Here is a 23,167-nt window from a genome sequence, read left to right on the forward strand (position 1 = left end):
CCAAACTCCATTCTAGCCCAGTGATTCAGGTAAATGCCAGTGACCCGTAGGTTTTTCTTGCAGAAGTTATTTGAAATATCTATACGAATCTCACCTTTATCCTTCGCAACATCGTCTCGCATGACAGGAGATGTCAGTGAAATTTTGACCTGCATCTTGGGTTCTTTACACGTAGAAAGGAAGATGCAAGATTCGCTAGGACAGGTTTTCAATTCATACGACTCGTCCGTTACGGTCTGTGAAATAAAAATTCAAACTATTTGTGTGGAAATATCTGTAGCCTAAGACCACAAAACAGCCAATTACATGAAAATCTTTCACGAGTTTCCTTTTGTCGCGCTTTGCAAACAACACAGAATAGCAACAATGGATAAATAATCCTAACTGAGCCAGGACCAATTATTTAGCTGATTTCAGCAACTGGGGGGAAGAGGGCTTGAGGGGAAGCAATTACATTTGGTCTTAGGGTTCTAGCGCTAGGGAGAGGACAAAACTAACAAGTGTGCCTGCCTCATAATTATTCTACTGCAAAGTGTGTTAGTGCACATTGGGTGAATGCAGAATTTGGCTTTGCAATGATGCTTCACTTTCACAGTCATAGTAATCTGTGCATCTAGACATGCACTCTTGGCTAATGTACAAAAGGGTGCCTGTGTAATCATATCCAAACATGTCACTTGGTTGCATTCACTGTGGCACAGTTCACGGAATAACTCGCAATAGGTTTTAAATCAATTTAAATAATAGAACTGCAGTAGAAAGTGCTTGCAAATCTTTATAAATACAATGAAATAGTCGCCTTAAACTGAAGTAAATAAGTCACTTTACACAATTATCTTCATGCGTTGCGCAATCTTTGAAAGTGTTTCCCCCCAATATCCATCAGAAGACAGAATATAGTATGCATGAAGTTAGGAGATGATTACCAGGAGCTGTTTGGGCAGGTTAGTTGAAATTTTTTCCAGAAGGGTTTTTGTGGGCTTGTGGGCAGACAGCAGGATAAGATTAACATTCCTATCACCACGCAGAAGCAATCCTTTTGCCAACACGCCGACACGCATGACCCCTTTCAGCACACGTGCTCCAAGGTCACCTTTTCTGTGAAAACATGACAGGAAATCCTTTAAATTTCAGTTAAAAGGGATTTTAAAAGTTTTTTTTAAAAACACGAAATCAGAAACCAGTTTTAATTTCAGTTCAAAATGTAACTCATACCGATAATTTAAAATTCACTTTGTAAAATCTGGCAAGTTACGTCAGCCTACAAGTGCCAATAATACTCATTTTTGCATTGCTTCTTTACTGCCAGTAGATGGCAGGGTGATGAAGGATAAGGCATGGAGTACAGGAACATGGCTGACACTCATTACATTGCTGTTTTAGTCTTCAGTTAAAAGTACATTTCAGTTATATTTTCCAGAAAATCCAAGAACTTCTTTAAGGAAGACACCTAAACCTTGGGTTGAATTTTCCCATGGGAATCATAGCATGCAAGGGGCGGACCATGGAAAGGACCGTTGACCTCGGGCAGGGTTTTCCAGTTTAAGAGCGAACGCAGGTGGAAAATCTGCCCACCAAGCCTGAAGCCACAACGGCAGCTGATTGAGAGCAGAAGAGTGGTATTTGCATTGTATATAACAATGCATATATAGCATATTCTCAGAATGCCCAACACTTCTACATTACTACTTTGTGGAGAGCAGTCATTTATGCAAGAACACTGGACAACCATTTTACATACTGAAAGATCCTTAAACCAAAAAATGATTTGTTAATTAGTCCTTTGACAGTGCTGGTTCAGGGGGCAACATTAGTTAGGACAGCTTACAGCACTTCTTTAAATAGTGCCATACAATCTACGAATGTGGAATGTGTAGATGTGGCCTCAGATTGATGTCTCATTAGAAATATAGCACTTTAAAAAAAATTCATTCATGTGGGTGTTACTGCCAGAGTCGACATTTATTGCCAATGCCCAACTGTCCTTGAACTGAGTGGCTTCTCAGCTGACATTTATTTAAGAGTCAACCATATTGCTGTGGGTCTGGAGTCACACGTAGCAGGTAAGGGTGGCTGATCTCCTTCTCTTAAAGATATTAGTGAACCAGGTGAGTTTTACAATAATCGACAATGGTTCCATGGTCATCAGTAGACTTTTAAATCCAGATTTTTATTGAATTCAAATTCCACCACCTGCCATAGTGGGATTCAAACCCAGGTCCCGAGCGCATTGCCCCGTCCCTGGATTCCAGTGACAATACCTCCATGCCACCGCCTCCAATGTCTGACACCATCTGTGGCAGCTTACATTATGTGCTCATGTTTGAAAGAAGAGGGACAATGGTTAGCACTGCTGCCTTAGAGCACCTTGGATGAGTTTGCACTCTTTACCAATGTCTGTATCGGTTTCCTCCAGGTGCTCAGATTTCTTCCCAGTCTTATGATATACAGGTTAGGTCGATTGGCCATGGTGTCTAAAGATGTGTAGGTTATGTGGGTTAGCCATTGTAAATGTGCGGGGCTATGGATACGGCGGAAGGGGGGGTCCTGGGTACGATGCTCGATGGCCCCTTTTTGCACTCTAGGAATTGTATGATTCTAGACCACCCTCCTAGCCATCCACTACTATTCAAAAACACCAACTGCTACACTCCAAAACATGTTTAAAAATGAATATGGGAGTATCTGTAAATTTCCATCTCCCACCCAAAAAAAATTCATGAGTGCACAGCACATTTCTGACAATCAGCCCTCATTCAAATACCAGACAGGCCTCGAGTGCAGCAAACCCTAGCACATCTCCTCTACCCAGCTCTGTGGTTGGGTGGTAGAAAAGAAAAAGAGAAATGAGGGCTACAAATACTGCTCCATATATCAGACAGCCATACCAGAGAAAGGTTCTCATTCGGGGAAGGGTTTGCCCAAAGTTCCACTTTAGACTACAGGCAGATAAAAATCCAGAGTTATGCTAAAGGGACAATATGGTGGGAAAAGTGCCATATTTAATAGTGTAAAAATTTAAAAAGTGATCCAATGATAGATTTGCTAAACTCCACTGATTGAATCAGCTCCAACTGCCTAGTAACAGTAGTGAGGCTTGTTTCAAAAGCTTAACTAATGTGGACAGGCCTGTGACAACAACCTTGAAGCCACTCATTATGGCTCTGAAAGAGCTATTATAATCTCACACAACATTCTCTAAATATATAAATACTCTTGAACTACAAGTGGAAAACTCACTTGATCCCAATGACTAGCTTCAGAATTTTTCAAATGTGCAGTAAGCACATCTTTGTATACACCAAAGCAAAGCCAGCCTTAACCATACACAATAGATCAGCAGATACATTATGAATTCTCCAGACAGTATATTTGATAAATGGCAGGACGAGTGGTATCTGTGATGTAACCTTCCCCTGTGCTTAGCTGCATTAAGCTACTCATTGTGAACTAAGATCATAGTGAAAGAACAGTTAGTCCTCAGAAAACAAGTCAGCATTTATGGCTTGCATCGATCAACTGCAGATTATAAAAGTCAAGTATTACACCCTCGGCATTACACTCCGTCCACAAAGTCAGTCAAGCCTGCTTTTTTTTAGGCTAACTAACTGCAAATCGACTTGGGCACAACAAAATGAAAAGTCTGGATTAGAACACATTTGAAGGGGCTGTTAGATATTAATCTAATAGTCTATCTTAACTTTAGATACAAGTATGTCAAATCAAATTGGTCTGCTTAACTTTAATGACCACTTGAGTGAGCTATTGGAAGGCTATGCTTTGTGTGGTGGTACTAGTGAAGTTTCAGATTTAAATGATGGTTTGCATGTAGTTTGCTGATTTAAGGAGAGTGTGTGGGGGGGGGGGGGGGGGGGAGAAGAGGGAGAGGAGAGAGAGAGAGAGAGAGAGAGAGAGAGAGAGACAGCAGTTATACAGATGGATTGGAGAAGTTGAAATTGTTCTGCTCACAACAGAGAAGGTTCACTGGTGACTTAATAAAGGTATAATACTGTAATGTGTTTTGATGAAGTATGGGAAAGAAACTACTTCCTAAAACAAACGGGGGATTAGTAACCACAGGTGACAAGATTAAAAATATTTGGCAAAAGAAGAAATGGTAGTAGGTTTTCCAGTGATCAAGATGTGGAACACACTACCTGGAAGAGTGGTGGAATCAGGAACTTTGAAAAAGGAACTAGGCAAGTACTTGAAGTGGACCAATTTGCGGGTATACTGGGATGAAGCTAGAGTGTGGGTTAAATTGGCCAAGTCAAACAGCCAGCACAGAAATGAAGGGCCAAATGGCCTCCTCCAGAACGGCACAATTTTGTTACATTGAAAGACCAGGTTCCAAGTGTGAAGAGACACCTCTTGGACGTGATATCCCAATATGAGAACACATTTTAGGAGATGAGGCAAGAAAACTGTTCTGTGCTACTGCATTTCAATCCCTAGTGATAATTCATACTCTGGTGAATTATGCTGCTAAAACCCGTTCTGTTTGAGAGACAATCCTCTGCACGGCCTGTAATTCTTCACAGAGGTAACAAGCTGCCTGAGTCAAGAGGCTGTGGATTTAAATCCTATAATCTGGTGCATTACAGAGAGAGTGCTGCATTGTCAATAAGATATTAAGTGGAGGGTCCAAACGCTCATTCAGGACAAAGATTTCATGGCACTACCGGTAAAGGGACAGAAAGCTTTCCTTGCAAAATTCTTCCCATACCAATATCAGTTGTGGATTCAAATCACACTCTAGAAGCTTGAGCACAAGGATCCAGGCTGATGCTTCAGTGCAAACAAACAGAACGCTGCATTGTCAGAGGTGTTGTCTTTCAGATGAGATGTTAAACCAAGACACTGTCTGTTCACTCAGATGAACATAAATTGTCCTGCGGCACTAAATTGAAGGGGAGCAAAAAAGTTTGTCCCAGAGCTCTGGGCAATAGGTAGACATCATAAACATCACAAGGACATTTTATCCAGTCAATGTCACTGTTGTCTGTGGAAGCTTGATATGTTCAGACGGTGAGCCATGCTTCAACATTGCAACAGGTGACTACACTTCAAAAGAACTCCATTGGCTGTATTTTAGGGTGGCCCCAGGTTGTGAAAAGCTTTACAAACGCAAGTCTTTCATTTTTTTTCCCGTTTTAACAAAACAGATTAGCCTGTCCTTCATTTCATTGTTGTTGGTGGAACTTTGAGATACGCAAAATGGACATCAGACTTTCCTACATACTAATTACTGCAATTCTGATCTGAAAACACTCAATTTATGCATTGTATGAATGCAAGTTCCTTCTGCAAAGTTAAGATCCTACCAAAGTACAAACCGGCATGACGGCAATATCACAAGACATCTCTGCCCTGCTTTAGCTGGGCCAAAGCTGCAGGTTTCTTACCCCTTCTCCACATTGTCTACACCTTCATTAAGGTCTTCTTGGTCAGAGATAACATCTGACACCAGCTTGAGAGCCCGTTCTGTTTGAGAGACAATCCTCTGCACGGCCTGTAATTCTTCTTCTGTGGGATAAATACTAGCATGTTTTGTCATGATGTAGCGGTCGTCTGAGGAATCGGGGCGACGTGGAGGCTGAAACATTTAATGCAATCGTTAACATACAGCTATCCAAAGGCCACATCTCAGCACCTCCTGTACCAAGAAAAGGAATCAGTGTGAACATTTAACATACTGCTGCAAAGCAGGCTGTAGCAACTTCTGTTGTCATTTTAGAATCAAATATGAATGATGAGCCCCTTACCCGCTTTGGAAGCGGCGAGACAATGAACCTGGGAAACAAACAGGAACTTCAGGTCTCTGCTCCAAAAGAAGAGAGGATTTCTCTCAGCACTAGGAGTTATTACACTACAGCAAACAATATTAAATACAGTTTCTCTTTACACTTGGGAAAAATATTATATGGCGTTTCAGACACCAATGCTAGCTGGTGTCTTATAATATTCCTGATTATCTATGCATATTGCTGCACATGGCCTAACCAAGACGTTATTCCAATTGCAGCTCTACCCTCTTGAAGAATTGTCCTTCCCTCTTTACACCTATTGGGATTTTCACAGTAACTTCATTGCAGTGTTAATGTAAGCCTACTTGTGACTAATAAATAAACTTTACTTTTACCGTAATCCAATTTTTCCACACCTCCCTTAAGGTGTATATATATAAATATATTCCCTTTTGGAATAGAACAGCATGGGCACCAGTCACTCTCTTACTCCGAGTGTCCACTCTACACAAAGACAGGGGTGGGTGGGAGGAGGTGGTGGTTTAAGTGTTTGTACATGGCCAGGGCTGTGCACCTTAACATGAACACTATTCCTTATCCAACAGTCATAAATAGTTTTCCAGTAGGAATCATTGGATTGTGAGCTGGAGCAGGAACCTAGGCCAATTATGTCCTTCATGTTCAGCACAGATCAAATCACTTCAGAACATGATGGGAGAAAACACAGCAAATGTAAGCTTAGAGGACTATTGATTTAGCAGCAGTCAGGTTCTGCCATTTAAGCACAATGTGCAAACTAAAGCATTCATTCACTGTGATGACTACTGATTTAAGGAGAGGTTTCCAGATGTATTCAAGAGCATTTCCAAGGTTTTGGAGCTCTTTTTTGTTTACACTAAAAAATTGGGGATGAAGAAATAGGAAAAAGGGCAACCTTGTAGCAATGGTTTAAACAATATTTAAACAGTTCTAATGTAAATCTTAATTTTCATCTGTAACATGACTTAATATTTACTGAATTGAATGCTCAAAAGCAAGAGGTAATTTTTTATATCTGCAGTGCCACTTTGCTGACAGAAGGCAATTTGCAATTTAGTAGTTTTTAAGGCACAATATAGTCTGAACTTTGACCCATTCAGGAGCTCCTTTTTGAACGAGTATGAAATGCCATGGGTTCAAAACATACCATGGGTGCAGGTGCTTGCGGCATGCCCAGTCTTCCCATGAGCGGTGGTGGGTGCCAGTCTGGTGCTAACCTGCGACGTTGCTCTTCCCAATAAATATGTTCTTCCTCTACTCTCCTCCAATACATCTCCTCTTCATACCGCCTGCAAATGTGGAACAGAAGGCCTTAGAAACACAGACATACCCTCTTACTAAATCTCTCAAAAATCCCAAGTATTTCACATACAATGAACTACTCTGAATCGCAAGTACTTAGGAAGGTGAATGTGCCAGCCATTTTGCACACCATGTTTCGCAACCAGCCAAGAGATTGAATCACAGAATCCCTACAGTGCAGATGGAGGCCATTCGGTCCATTGAGTTGGCACTGACTCTCGGAGAGCATCTTACCCAGGGCCAACCCACACCCTAACCCCATGCATTTACCCCGCTAATCCCCCCCCAGTCTAAACATCTCGGGACACTAAGGGGCACTTTAGCATGGCCAATCCACCTAACAGGCACGTCTTTCGGACTACGGGAGGAAACCCACACAGACGTGGAGAGAACATGCAGACTTTGCACAGATAGTGACCCAAGCTGGGGATCGAACCCTGGTCCCTGGCGCTGTGAGGCAGCAGTGCTAACCACACTGGGCAATCTAATCTAATTTCTGCACTGCTGATTGAAAGAACCTAGGAGTACCAATTTCCAAAAAAGGTATTGAGCCAATTGTGACAGAAGTGTTACAAAACCCTATTTTTCTCAGTGTAAGTCTAAACGACCTTTCACTGCAGGTTCTTGAACTCATTTAGAAAACAAGGTTGCATGAATGTGCAAAACTGTACCAATTTCTACAATTCAAGTGTTAGAAGATTTGAATGCGGGAGAGACCTATCATCAGCCCGCGAGCACTTTGAATTGCACAAAGCACAGAAGAACAAGATAACCTTTTCCAGGTTCAAAAGCAAGATCACAAAATATTCAGTATGTGGTGAGACATGTAGATAACAAAGTTCCAGTTCTGACCAGTGTCACAAGGGTTAAGGACTTTCGCTGCTTTGGCAATTCCACTGGCCACCTTTACCAGTAACCCCTAAATAAGGGTTTCCATATCTTTGCTTAATTTGAGTGAACATTCATTCATAAGGATTAGTGGGTTTTTGATTCATTAAATTACAGCAGCCGTGCAGTCATATGAGGGACAAGAAGCTGCCAGGAACTCGTGGACTATTTCATTTGTGGATCAGTTTCCATCCAAAATGCCACGTTAACCTCATTTCCATTCGCCAGCGCTCCTCCTCTTCTCTCCTCCTCCAGTACTCCTCCTTCTGCATTTGTTTTCTCATCTTCTCCTCATGGATTTTCCTGGCTCGGATACTAGGTTTTATTTCTACCTGAAGATCTGGATTCACTTTTTTCTTGAAATAAAGAGAGAGAGAGAGCATAAACATTTTTGCAACATGATAAAAAACTGAGTATCGCTGAAAGAAAACAGACATGCTGCTGCACTCAGCAGACAGATTCACAAGATCAAATAGAATCATAGAATCCCTACAGTGCATCGAGCCTGCACCGATAATAATCCTACCCAGGCCCTATCCCTGTAACCCCATGTATTTACCCTGCTAATCCCATTGACACCAAGGGACAATTTAGCATGGCCAATCCACCTAACCTGCACCTTTGGACTCAGAACAACATTGCAACATTCAGGTTCTGCATCACCAAGTAACTATTATTAATAATAAGTGTTTTTGTTCTGCTTCACTTGCTTATTTATATAGACAATAATTTTTAAAAATTGCTCAGACATCATAAATTAAGCGCACACGCTTTAGTTCAGAAGTTGTTATAGGTAGGCCTAAAAGGGAGGGATATGTTCGGCACAACTTGTGGGGCCGAAGGGCCTGTTTTGTGCTGTAGTTTTTCTATGTTTCTAAGTCCACTGATTTTAAAGATCTCTTAGTCAAACTCCATCAAAAGCATTCTTGAGGCAGTATTTATTCCAATAAGTTTTCCCCTGGTTTGAAATAGAGAAAAACTTATCCAACTGAAAATACCAGAGATCAGCATCTGAAAGATAAAGACCCAAGTTGTTTCATGTGCACCAGGGCAATTAACCTGTAATTCACTTTCTGTTGTTGATTTGATCTTTTTATAGAACAGTACAGCACAGAACAGGCCCTTCGGCCCACGATGTTGTGCCGAGCTTTATCTGAAACCAAGATCAAGCTATCCCACTCCCTATCATCCTGGTGTGCTCCATGTGCCTATCCAATAACCGCTTAAATGTTCCTAAAGTGTCTGACTCCACCATCACTGCAGGCAGTCCATTCCACACCCCAACCACACTCTGCGTAAAGAACCTACCTCTGATATCCTTCCTGTATCTCCCACCACGAACCCTATAGTTATGCCCCTTTGTAATAGCTCCATCCACCCGAGGAAATAGTCTTTCAACGTTCACTCTATCTATCCCCTTCATCATTTTATAAACCTCTATTAAGTCTCCCCTCAGCCTCCTCCGCTCCAGAGAGAACAGCCCTAACTCCCTCAACCTTTCCTCATAAGACCTACCCTCCAAACCAGGCAGCATCCTGGTAAATCTCCTCTGCACTCTTTCCAGCTCTTCCACATCCTTCTTTGTATTTCTAGCAGTTCAATTTTATGTTTGCACATGATTTATGATTGAAAATACAAATGCAAAGGTTGTACGCTGTGTGAACCTAACTAAAGACACAATTGAACCAAGTCACGGTGAACGTGCGACAGAATACAAATTTATTCATGTACTGACCACCCCTAACTGTTTCAGAGGAAAGTGGTGGCAAGCTGCTTTCTTGAGCCATCGTAGTCTATGTTGTAAAGTCTTTCCCACAGCACTGTTACAGAACAAGCTCCAGGACTTTGACCCAGTGGCAATGAAGGAACAGTGATACACTTCAAAAGCTGGGTGGTGTAAGACTTGTGGGGAACTTGGGAGGTGGGAATGTTCCCAAGTGCCTGTTGATCTTGTCCTCCAAGGAGGCAGAGGTCATGGTTTGGGATTTGGTAATTATGCACTTTCATAACCAATCAGGAAAAGAGTGGTCCTATACAGCAGGGGAGAATTTGGAAAGGTAATGAACAATCAGGAAAGTCAGAGCAGTTCTCGAGTCACCGTCTGCCAAAACCTAACAAACGTTCAGACTGAAGTAAAGGACTTAAAAATCTGAATAGGCCTCAGGCAACGATGGATGAAGTAGCTATGGGATTCCCAGCATGCTCCATGGCCTTATAGCTTGGATTAGAGAGAGAGAGGGAGAAAAAGAAAAATTGCCGGCACTTAATTAGAACTCTTTGTACCTAATTCTCAAGTACCATTACGTATTCACCCAAAAATTATTTTGTATACAGCCAACTCAATAGTCACTGAACTATAGGAGTCACTGTAGGAGTGTTATTGAATAGATTAGGTGTTTCAATCACAGCAGTGCTAGACTTGCTGCTTTCAATCCATGCAAGAAGTTTCACAACACCAGGTTAAAGTCCAACAGGTTTATTTGGTAACACAAGCTTTTGGCGTGTCGCTCCTTCTTCAGGTGAGTGGAGAGGAGTGACACTCCAAAAGCTTGTGCTACCAAATAAACCTGTTGGACTTTAACCTGGTGTTGAGACTTCTAACTGTGCCAGTCCAACGCCGGCATCTCCACTTCAATCCATGTGCCATTGCTGTTATTAAAAACGATCAAGTGGCAGGGGAAACAGATTTGGGACCAGTACTTGGATCCAGTTCATTTACTCTTGACTCACTAAACCTGCAGAGCCAGATTTGTAGTCCGTGTTTGGGTTTCAACACAAAATAGCACCACAGCCTTTACACACAGATGCACAGCACCGACTCAGGACTGTAAGCTGCAGCAAGCTGCATCCAAAGGATCTGTGGAATTTGATGAGGAGGAAGGCAGACACAATTTTTTCAATTAAATGTTCGTGGGCAGCTTTTGTATGTTCTAGATCCACCCTGTGCTGGCTCCTTATGCCTGTTCACAACCATGTGACACTGTGCCCATATACATTGTTGACGACCATGTTAACAAATTACTCATCTCATCTGTTTGCAGGACATGCGAGCCAGTCACAGGGAGAACAGAGGAAAGACAATTCAAACAACATCAGAACACTCAAAGTAACTGCCTGAAATGGATCGGAAACAAAACTGGTGAGCCACTTACACACAAAGAACAAAGAACAGTACAGCACAGGAAACAGGCCCTTCGGCCCTCCAAGCCTGTGCCGCTCCTTGGTCCAACTAGACCAAGAGACCTCTCCTCATAGCTAAGACAGCTAACAAGAAAAACTACCAACTTAAACAAGTGATTGTTATATCAGATTTTGCTGAGACAAATAAAAACATTATAGGCACCTAATTATCTGGAAACATTTTTACACTCGATCCACTTTAATGTATAACTATTGCAGAATAATACGGATCCATCAATTATCAAGAAAATGGAATATGTAAGTCACTCAAGATAAAACAATGCACAGTATGGGTGATTGAGAGATACCCAGCAGCTGTTGCAACAAAGCAAACAATGTCCATCAATCCATCAGAGAATGCACCACAGTCTGTGCAGTCACCGCCCCCCCCGCCACCCCAATGAAGCCTTATCCATACCAAAATACGTCTCTCTGACCGCTTAGACATAAATCAACTCAGCCCTGGAATATCACCCACTACTAGCACTCAACTCTGCAAAACAAGACTTTATTTAACTAGCCACCTCAAACAAACCAGCAGAACCAACACACTCCTCAAACTACCTATTCTTCAACAAGAATACAAGAAAGGTTTTCTCTGTAATTCAACAAGTGTCCTTGTTAAGTGGTGTATAAACTAAATTAGACCTATGTACAGTTATGCCCAAGGGCAGCACGGTGGCACCGTGGTTAACACTGCTGCCTCACAGCTCCAGGGACCCGGATTAGTTTCTGGCCTTGGGTGATCGTCTGTGTAGAGTTTGCACATTCTCCCAGTGTTGGTGGGGGTTTTCCTCCAAGTGTTCCAGTTTCTTCCCATAATCCAAAGGTGTGCAGGTTAGGTGGATTGGCCATGCTAAATTGCCCCTTAAGTGTCCCAAGATGTCTAGATTAGATGGATTAGCCATGGCAAATGTGTGGGGTTACAGGGATAGGGCAGGGGTGAGCGCCTGGGCAAAATGCTCTGTCAGAGAGTAGGGGCAGACTCGATGGGCCAAATGGTATCTTCTGCACTGTAGGGATTCTCTGATGATTATATGGAACAATGGAGCAATCACTAATGACCAAAGCATAATATTTACCAATGCCCTATGCAAGATGATCCCTACACAAAAAGAAACACAACAGTGCACTGTAGTTAAACATAAAACATTGAAGTTCTTACCTTATACTGTAGCCTATGCCTACGACCTTTTAGATGCATGTCCTTTGCATTAGGATCATTAAAGCTACATTCACAAAGCTTACAGTGAAATCTGATCACTTTTCCTTCATCGTTCCAAACCTAAATGAAGTACAACAATAGAAACTGCATGAGCAAGTGGGCAAATTAACTTGGGTTGGACAGGCAAAAAAAAGACAAGACAACATCCCACCAAAATCTGAGAGAAACATGTCACAAAAATGCAACCAAACCAAAACGGTTTCTGAACTGCCTACATTATTGGTTGCTACATTTTACCCACTTCTGGCAATACCCTAACCATTATAAATTCCCATATTCACACCCATTTGGCATGTGGAAACATTCATAAAAACCTAATGCTAATCGTGCAATCAGACCTCCGGGGTCTCAAAATTCTCAATATGGCTTCTTTTTAACTTTGCCTTTTCCTCACCCAACTGTAATTTCTAATATCCAAACTAGAAGTTTAATCAAAACACTTCATAAAAATCAAAAAATTAGTTATTGCAGAGTATGGCCAAGTTTTAATTACTGAATTGTCTTTACATGCCTTCACTGAAGATTTTACTTGAAGGCCACAGCCTCCGTCAAAAGTCTGGGCTTGATGTTGATAGTTTTGTCCAGAGCTACAATGTTGTAAATTGAAATAGGATTGTGCAGTCGACATAATTTGAGGCATGATTACTGTTCAGTCAGCTACTATAAGGAATGTATCTTTCTTCAGCTTCTCAAAGTCTGCTCAAAATATTTTGAAAGCCATCAGGTGGTGAGGGGGCAAGTTTCAAAGCTTTAGGAGTAAAATTCATTACATTTTGTTTAAAAAAACAAAATATTCTGAATGAGTGACAAAAATGGAAAAGAATAGGGAGACAAAAGAGAGATTGAGAGGGATGGAAGAACAGCAGCTAGCAAAGCTAGAGAAAAATTAAGTGAAACACAATGGCATGCAGGAAAGCACAAATAACGGAGAGACAGAAAGGAAACAGCCAAGGGCCACATTTTCCCTGCAACTTCCATCACCTAATGAAGCCTAGAGGCACTGACATTTCTCTATCCAGCCACACTTACTTCCACATGAAATGGAAGTCAGAAAACAAGAGAAATAACAGCAACACAAAGAGACAGGCAAGACAGAAACTACACTATTAAAATTATGGATGATATCACAGGTCAGCTAATAATAGTGCTAACATCTGCATGCACTGTCAAATGCATAAATATATTTGTATACACATGTTTACAACTAATTATGCATACATCATGCAATTACTACTATGCTAGTAATGTAGGGAGGGTTCAGTGCGAGTTTACATACATGACCAATTTCCATTAGAATTGGGAAAAAAGGAATTTTTAATGGAAATGACAAGAAGGACAGAATGTATGATATTAAAATGGGGATTGAATTGTATCTGCTCACCCTGGATAAAGTACTCTCCAGCTAAAAATGATACATGTTCTTAATTCTTCCTCCTACAAGGTTCACAATACAACTATTGTGGAGTGTCATGGGACATTCTGAGCCCTCTCCTATGAGGGTACTAGTTCTAAGTGAGAAATGGTTCCAGCAGTTTCCAACATATAAGCCAGATGATTCTTCATTTGCAGGTATTGACCAAGGGCAATATTCAATTTGGATGGGACAACCTCCTTCTGCTCCCCAAACCATTTGATTCCTTATTCCAAACTGGTTATGGTATAAAATCACTTAGGACTACAAAGTGAATTTTCCTCACTCAGTGGGTTATGAATCTTTGGAATCGTCTATCTCAAAGGGTTGTTGGATGTTCCATCATTGAGTATGCTTAAGATGGAGATATATAAGTTTTTGGTCTCTCAATGAATGAAAGAGTTGGGACAGAGCAGCCAAGACCATATTGATCGGTGGAGCAACTTCAAGAGGGTTTGTATGGTCTATTCCTATTTCTTACATTATGCACTGCAGGAGCTGCTGTAGATAACAAGAGGATAGGCTGCCCAAGTATTCTCCTCACTGCCCTGGGAATTATCAACTCAGCAGAGTATGAATAAAACTTGCATTAGTAACAAGAAGCATGTTTCAGAAAATATTGGTTAGATGAAATTTTTGGTAGGCAAGAGAGAAGGAAGGAGGGAAAGGTTATTTACATAGAAGTTCCCCCTAGACTCTCCTTCCCTTCACAAATTATCGTAACAGTTATTAAAAGCTTCCAGTTCTTAAAATAAAAGTTCTCCTTTAGGAACGACATACTTCCCTCTCCTGGAGTGGAATAAAATTCTTTTTATACACGTTTAGACATAGCTACCTCTTCTACATAATCGTGGCCTACAGGCTGGACATCGTTTTGAAGCTGCGCTGGGATAGTGGAAGCTGGCACTGGTGCTGCGATCTGCTCAGACTTGAATTCCTGCATCTGGGGCTCTGGCTTAGCATTTGGGACTTTAACTTCTTCCATTTTGTTTCCCATCGTCTGTAATTTGTTTCCTCCTTTGAATGCAGAAGAAAAGTTTTTGAATTTCTTCAAACAGTAGCTAGGTTGCAGTGCGTATTTGCTAGTAGGTAAACTACATGCAATTACCGTACCAGTACACCTCGTCTGGCAATTACAGATGAATCACACACTGAAGCCTAGAACTTTACAATAGGCGCAAAGCCTTCCACCGGATGTACTAGAAATGTAGTATGTACTAGAAATGTACTACAAATGTAGTATTGGTACAAACAATGCAAATCCAGAGCTATGGCCCAACCTGGTTCCAGAGTGGAGTGAAAGCACCTACTCCACTTGCACTCCAGACTCCAAGTTGGACTGAGACTCCAGTGCAAAACCTGTTTGGACTGACATGACTATATCCCTGGAGTCTCCCTCATTCCCCTATCACACAATGCATATTACAAACAATTTGCTTAAATGTTGTAGTTCAAGTTGTAAAAGGTCAGCTGATTTAACAGTATCCTGTTATGACCATGGAACTCAACATCCAGTCCAAATCAGTAGCCTCTTTCCCCAAAGGCCAATCAGTTAGGACAAAAAGTTTTTCTCACCTAAATAGCAAATGTCAAATTTAATCTGGATTGGCCTGCAGCAAGACACACACCGTGCTTCAACTTCCACTTTCTCTCATAAATCATGTGCAGCAGTAACATTTTCAACTTTCTAGTTAAAAGATACAGCTACTTACTAAATAACATTAGATTGACCCAATAACTCAAGACTGTATTCTTTTTCTCAGATGAGCAATGTGCCTAGCTAATAAAATTTGAATCAGATGCAAAATGTTAACATTTTATCACAGACTCCTATTCACAAAACATGCAAACTGTACTTACAGACAGTACTTAGCATGAAAAATTATTACAAAAAACACATTAGATGAATAGCATCCCTCTCCCTCCCTCATGTGGTCACTCACTTGAGCACATGGCTCCTTCTAGCAAAGTGCACATGGTACTCATAATAGTGAGTTGACAGATAGACAGCATCAGCAGAGCAGCATTTGACATCCACATAAATGGAGTTTCAAACAGAGATCCATTGAAGAGTGATGAGGACCAGCACCAGGGCTGATTGCTTCACCTTCCATGGTCTTAACTGCACTGAAGATCAGTCCTACAACTGGAGATTAAACCACAGAATTTCCCAGTTGCATAGCTCAGCACCACAGTGTTTGGTGCTGCTACCTCACAGCTCCAGGGACCCGGGTTGGATTCCCGGCTTGGGTTACTGACTGTGCGCAGTCTGCACGTTCTCTCCATGACTGTGTGGGTTTCCTCCGGGTGCTCCGGTTTCCTCCCCCAGTCCAAAAGACGTGCTGGTTAGGTGCATTGGCCATGCTAAATTCTCCCTCAGTGTACCCGAACAGGCGCCAGAGTGTGGCAACTAGGGGATTTTCACAGTAACTTCATTGCAGTGTTAATGTAAGCCTACTTGTAACAGTAATAAATAAACTTTAAACTTTATATTTACAGACTGAGCTACAAAAAGAGATATGTACAAAACAAAGAACTAATGAGTAATGAATTAAATCTTCACAGGGAAAGCAGTTCAGAGGATAGGACAATAAAATATTTGGTTGTTTCAAATCTTTAACGTACCAACAAACGTTATTTTGGGTGTTACAGGTTTCTTCACTGTTACTGTAGGTGGCTTGCTTGTATTGTTAGTAAAGGCAGCAGCTGGCTTGGGAGGCATCTGGATGGCTGCTGGTACTGTGGCTGGGGTCGTGGCACTGCTCACGATCTTATTCACTGTAGCTGATGTTGAATTCACTACAACTGGCTCTGTAGAGGGAATTGGCTTACCCAATTTAGTGTGCAATTTAACGACCTGCAGAAATAAACACAATGATTAAAATACAATTATTCTTCACACCAAATATGAACTGAGAATATTGAAATCAGTTCTAAACAAGCCTCAAGCAGCTCATATATAACAATGTGTACGATTGTCATATGGGCAAATTCATTTGTGTATGCTGTGCCTGGAGGCAAGCCATTGGCTGCCGATGCTTCATCCTGAGCAGATTTACTGGCAGTTATTGTCAGTAGTGATTTGACGTCGACAAGCACAGCAGACAATGACACAGATTCCACACAGCAATATATTTCAACATTAGTTGAGAAGAACATTAGCTAGACTGTGGGAGAACTTTGTCCTTTTTTGAATGATCCCAGAGATCTTCCCAGTTGAACAAGCAAGTAAAGTTTTAAAGTTTATTCATTATTGTCACAAATGGGCTTACATTAACACTGCAATGAAGTTACTGTGAAAATCCCAGCTTAACATCTCAGCACCTTGGACAATACAGTACTGACTTAGCACTGCAATGGAGTATCAGTCTATATCATGTGCCCATGTCCTAGAATGGGCTTAAAACCTACAAACTTCTCAGTAACTCGGGTACCGAGTTAAGCTGAAATTCATTGTTGCCGTAAGTGAGGAGCAAAGTAATTTCAGTTATTCTCACTGTCAGATGCGAAAATGGACCCAAGACAGTTGGGCAGAAACCTCATAAATCTCATATTTAACGGTAAAAAAATTCTGAACTTAGTTGAGCATTTGCTCAGGACTAGGTTTGCAAGCGGAGAGCTTTGTGTTTTAGATTTACCAGCCTATATTTCCGTTGCTGTGGACCAGACATAAAACATTCCTGGCAATTAGGCTGATTTCCCCATCATGTTACAAGAATATAAGAAAGAAAGTAGACTTCGGCATGTCTCCCCAGCCTGCTCTGCCATTTAATAAGATCATGGCGGACTTTCTTAAAATACAATTTCCTGCCCTATCCTCCATTACCTGTTATCTTTGGTGCTCAAAATTCTGCCTTGAATACTGTCATCAACTGAGCGTTGGGGTCGAGAATTCCAAAGATTCACAACACTCGAGTGGAGAAATTTCTCGTCTCAATATTAAATAGCTGTACTTTTATGTTGAGATTATGACTTATCCTCTAGTCTATCTGACATCATCTTCCAGTATTACAGTGAGCATCTTGAAACCCAGCAAGAGTCTCTAGGAATCTTAAATTTATAAATGCTCTGTCACAACCTTTATCTGAAAATTAGATTTAAATCAAACATCCACTTAAACACAGCAGTGCTTCTATAAAACTTTCTCAGCCTACCCTCCTGGTGCTCAACATGTCAGCCATGCAATACATTTTTGATGCTACATTCACGAAATGCCTTGTTGTGAGGTGTCACTAAATCTGGGACAATTCCGTAATCAACTCTCCATTCCTGTTTTGGCCTCTTAGGCAATTCCTTTCTTCATCCCACCATGATAACCATTGTCAACTGGTTTGGCCTCATGTTCTGAAATTATTTCCCTAAATCCTTCAATTTCTCTCTCCTATTTTAAGTCCCACTTTGAGCCACTCCTCGCAGTATTACCTTTGGCTGCACATTGATTTGCTTTCAATGCTTCTGTAAATCGTGGTGGTGGGCCTTTCTTTTCTACATCAAAACATATTACACAGGTGGCTTTGAAACACACTCAATATTTCTTACCACCCTATTCCGTGAAGACGCTGGTCTCCAAACTATTTAAGGTTCGTGCTAGTGGACAACAAACACAACAGACTTTGTTGGGAAGTGTAGCGGCAATGTAAAGGCATTAGAAGCACACAAACCTCGAGACAATCTATCTACCCCATGCTTCAAGCACCACATGCCCCACATTTGCAGAATCTACAGATCAGCCATTTTAGAACCTATCCAACCTGGGTGGAAGCAAGTCATCTTCAATCCTGAGGGACTACCTAAGAGAAAAATGCCCAAGTAGCATATGTGAAATTGGGAACTCACTGGACGGCCACCTAGAGGCAGAAATACATCCCTAAAGCAGGCCATCAAGACACTACTCAGCAGTACAGTCTTGAACAAGACATGTTCTCCGTGGTTGATTTCCTGATTAGATACTTTCCTTTTGGAGGCTGGCTACTTGAGATGATTCTTATCAGCTGAACCCAACATCCATTCCACCTATTATTATTGTCATAATAACACAGGAGACAGTCATTTGGCACATTGAGTTCATGCTGCTTCGCTGTAGAGCAATACAGTTAGTCACATTGACTAGGAAGCCAACTCATACCAACATCTCATTGAAAGGCAAATTCAATATTCATCACTTTCAAAAAAAAGTATTTCCTTTCCCACTGTCATGTTGCTATTATAGAGTGCTGTTGGGGTAAGGTCTCACACCCAGGAAACAAACCACACAAATCTACTAATTGCCTCCATGGAGACTGTAGGAATTACCCTGGATTATTACTTTAAACAGACCTTCATCTGGTACCTCCGTGGTTGTTAATAACTTATTTTGTTAATACTGAGGGAAAAGGAAAAATGCTGAAATTACACAGAAGTTTCACCAGACCTAAAAGAAAACAAAATAGGTTATCAAAATTATAGTCCAGAGGTGTTAACCCATCCTTTTAGATGTTAACATGTCAGGAACTTTCAGCACTTACTGTACTTATATCATCTTCACAAGTACCTTTTGGTGCTTGGCACCTCTTATATGTGCAGCATAAGCATCTGCACCTGTACAGGACACATCACACAGCTCACATCGCAGTTGGCCCTGGGCTCCACGTGGTCCACTGGTAGTCTGACTTCCACCTTTTAAAGCCGCTTCTTTCTTCTTGTGCTTCTGGCCTTCCAAATGTTCCCTGTAAGTCTATGGTTTGGGTGAAGAGGGGGGAGAAGAGGAGGAGCGTGAGGGATGGTCAGGGGAATGTAGGGGCGTGGTTGGGGAAGGGCAGGGGCGCATAAACATTACAATATAGTTAGGAGTGATGAGACTGGATATGCTAATTTATTCCCTCATACAATGTTACTCAACACTTCAATCTCCCAGTGAACAAGTTCAACATATAACCATTTAATTCATCTTTATGCAAGAAGTATTATACTAATTGACCCATTAACAATCTTTTAAATTTAAAACCCGTAGGAATTTAGTGTTTCAATTTATGCAAATTGTTTCTTTCATTTTGGTGTAGCCTTGCTCTGCTCAAATGCTTAATGTTCAATATTACAGCATTATAGTTATTAGTACAAGACCAGTCATCAATTGTTAAAATATATGAACATTACCCATTTTAAAGAATGAAAGATTCAAAAGTGCTCAGCAGGTACAGCTATTCCCTTTGCCAATGGCATATTGTGGCTGCAGTGCTATCTATAGAACGCACTGCATCAACTGGCAACGGCTTTGATAGCATCTACCAAACCCACGATCTCGAACCCCTAGAAAGCCATAGCAACACGTACACCTCCAACTTTCCCTCCAACTCGCACACCATCCTGATTTTAACACATTGCCAGATCAAACTCCCCATCCAACAGCATTCTGGGAGTACTGGCTCCACAATAACTGCAGTAGTTCCAGAAAATCACCCACTACTACTTTCTCAAGGCAACTTGAATTAGGCAATAAATATCCACTTTTCCTGCAACCCCCAAATTAAGAAAATCTGGTGTGGTACCGAGCTATATGGACCACGAGGGTAAAAAGCTCCATTGCGGAAACAGTTCTCAACTGAAGCACAATATGGGTCCCATTCATAGCTTTGGAGTCTCTTGGCAACTTTGTTGGGGCAGGGAAACGAGGAACCAGGAGAATTAAAACAAGCCCCGGTCTCAACTTCAGAATTCAGCTGTGGTCTTCAGATAAGAACGGATTTCTGTATACAAATTATTGGCATCAAAGGTGAGATAATTACAATCATAAACCAACGTGTTAGCACTTTCACAAGAGGAAACTCAGGTGTGGTGAAAGAATAAGAGATTTTCCTTTTGTACACCAGAAGATCCTGGCATGGTTGTTCACTGGATCTCCTAAACTTAATGTGTTTGCGCAGAGGTGTCACCGGCAAAGCTTTTTATATGGGCAAACAAGGCGATACAACAATACTCAACAAGAACCAGCACTGTTTTAAAAGCAGTGTTAAAATATTTGCACAAATCTTTGAGGAAATTATCAGGCCAGTATTCCGTAGAAAACCTAAACTGCCTACCTCGGTTTGAAGGGAGTCATTCTTTCTTGACATATCAAAATATAGTTGTGCAAATAATAACATACACTTTTGTTTAAACCAGTTACCTGTGGGCCAGCACAGCTAATTTTACAAACATCACAATAATGCAGCTGCGGCTGTTTAGGCGGTGGCTTCAGTTTTTGCTGTTTGTTCTGGAAGGCGGGTTTTTTGATGAAAGTGCTTCCTGTATTGGCACTGGTTCCTGTCCCAGTCCCGCTGCTAGTCCAAGTGGTGGCTGAGGGCTTCTGTGGTTGCTGATAGTACGAAGTGGCAGCAGAGTACACAGCAGCTTCATATCCAGAATAACTTGACCCTAATAAAAACAGAACTACAATTACCACCTGCTTCAAAATGTGAATACTGGGCCCATGTTTAAATTATCAAACAACATTTTTTAATGTTGGAAAATTGCCACAGCTAATGTAATTTTGATTTCCTCACAAAAGAGCAGCAAGATATTCTACTTTACAGTCTGGACATGAAGTGAGAGCTGGCAAATTGGAGGATTTAGAAACCAATGACAAAATCTGGTGTGTGGTGCTCTGCAACTTCATTAGTTAATCTTCAGAGAGAGAGAGAGAAACAGATGCAACACCAACACACTGCTGTGAAAAGCCCTGGCTCTTTTCAGAGACATTTGGACACTTTTGAGAAAGTAGCAGAACACAGAAAGTAATCCTCAACCTGGGGAGCAAAGTATACAAAATTCCAAAAAGGGGACTCATTATAGGTTTACACAGCAGCTAAAACATTTCAAGCCTTACACCCTTACTTAGATTTAGGAAATATGAGAATATAATAGAAAGGGGAAGGGAATAAAATGTTTGGGGGGGTGGGGGGTGGCAGAGATAGATGGTTGCACAGGAGGTGCAATATTAGCAGAAGACAAAAGGGAGCATAAAGAGAGAAATTAAATAAATTAGTTTATTTGTGTCACAAGTAGGTTTGCATTAACACCACAATGAAGTTACTGTGAAAATCCCCTAATCACCACACTCCGGCACCTGTTCGGATACACAGTGAGAATTTAGCATGGCTAATGCACCTAACCAGCACGTCTTTTGGACTGTGGGAGGAAACCCACGCAGACACGGAGAACATGAAGACTCCGCACAGACAGTGACCCAAGCTGGGAATCAAACCTGGGTGCCTGGCGCTGTGAGGCAGCAGTGCTAACCACTGTGCCATTACATACATATTACAGGACAGTATGTTAGAAGGGGATAAAGTGGAAGAGAAAAACACAATCATATAAAAGTGGCACACTGATTTTGGTCAAAACTTTTTCAGCTCCACAGACAATTGAATTACAATACAAAAACAATAATAGATGTGTCAGGAAAAAAAGGGACTGCTTACCTGAATAACTAACCGGTGTTGTATTGTATGAGGGTGTCTGTGTGTAAGATACAGCAGCTGTGGCCACTGCTGCAGTAGGCTGCGCAGTCGGTTGCACTGTCGTTACCACTGGATATACTGTAAAGCTGGTTGTAACCGGGATTGGAGCGGGTGCAGGCTTTATCGCAGTAATTTGCCTTGACTGTTGTGTTTGTGTATATGGTGTTGCAGACTGGCTGAAACTGGTTTTAGGAGCTACTAAAAAACAAAAAAAAAAGGCAAAGTGTTATCTGACTTGATTGCACCTAGATATACTGGAGGAGTTCCAATCCCAGCTTTGACATTAATACATCTGAACAAGCTTGCTTAAATTAAAATAATTTCTTGCACATAAACAGACATGTTTATATATACACATACAAAGAAAGGTAAAATACAGAAGCTGGAACTCAAATGAAAACAAAAATTGCTGAAAATACTCAGGTCAGGCAGCGCCTGTGGAGAGAATCAGAGTTAACGGGCCCGTCTTTCCCAGCCCGCTGCACTGCTCAAGTAGTGCAGCAGGCTGGGAAATACAAGAAGAAATGCTGTGACGGGACTTTTCTGGGCCATTTTTTAATGGTGTAAATCAGCCTCGTGCTGGAAAACAGCGTGGGGCTGATTACAATATTGAAATTCCAATTTGAATATCATGAGCGAGCCTAGGACGGGTGATTTGGGGGAGGGGCCACTCAGAGCGCAGATGATGTCGACCTCTTGGATGGGATAAACCCCCCCCCAGTGTGAATCCCCGGCGGACTCTGTAACGCAGAGCGCCAAGAATTCAACGCGGCAAAAAAAATGGATGGGAAAATCTCCTGTTTTCCCACCTGTTGGGCACTTGGTTTCTTTTTGGGAAAATTGCTCCCTACATTTCGGGTCGATGATCTCTCATCAGAACTGATGAAAAATCACTGACCTG

At 41.5% G+C, this 23,167-nt stretch overlaps 1 protein-coding gene across 5 annotated transcripts in view; it reads right to left on the reverse strand.

The window, feature by feature from the left end:
* The window catches only part of zfr2 (zinc finger RNA binding protein 2), a 70,020-nt gene that overhangs the window by 10,940 nt on the left and 35,913 nt on the right, over positions 1-23,167 (reverse strand). For 3 of the 5 annotated variants that reach the window (XM_078198101.1, XM_078198099.1, XM_078198098.1), the window contains 11 exons: positions 22,228-22,464; positions 20,934-21,181; positions 19,323-19,505; positions 16,418-16,649; positions 14,628-14,809; positions 12,322-12,441; positions 8,187-8,332; positions 6,934-7,075; positions 5,406-5,596; positions 927-1,098; positions 95-236 (listed from right to left, as the gene is read on the reverse strand). In XM_078198101.1, coding sequence (XP_078054227.1) covers positions 95-236; positions 927-1,098; positions 5,406-5,596; positions 6,934-7,075; positions 8,187-8,332; positions 12,322-12,441; positions 14,628-14,809; positions 16,418-16,649; positions 19,323-19,505; positions 20,934-21,181; positions 22,228-22,464 — 1,995 coding nt within the window. The remainder of the gene's footprint in view (positions 1-94; positions 237-926; positions 1,099-5,405; positions 5,597-6,933; positions 7,076-8,186; positions 8,333-12,321; positions 12,442-14,627; positions 14,810-16,417; positions 16,650-19,322; positions 19,506-20,933; positions 21,182-22,227; positions 22,465-23,167) is intronic. The other 2 variants (XM_078198102.1, XM_078198100.1) reach the window with 1 other exon arrangement.

This window comes from Mustelus asterias, chromosome 26 (genome assembly GCF_964213995.1).
Source record: "Mustelus asterias chromosome 26, sMusAst1.hap1.1, whole genome shotgun sequence".
Classification (NCBI taxonomy): domain Eukaryota; kingdom Metazoa; phylum Chordata; class Chondrichthyes; order Carcharhiniformes; family Triakidae; genus Mustelus; species Mustelus asterias.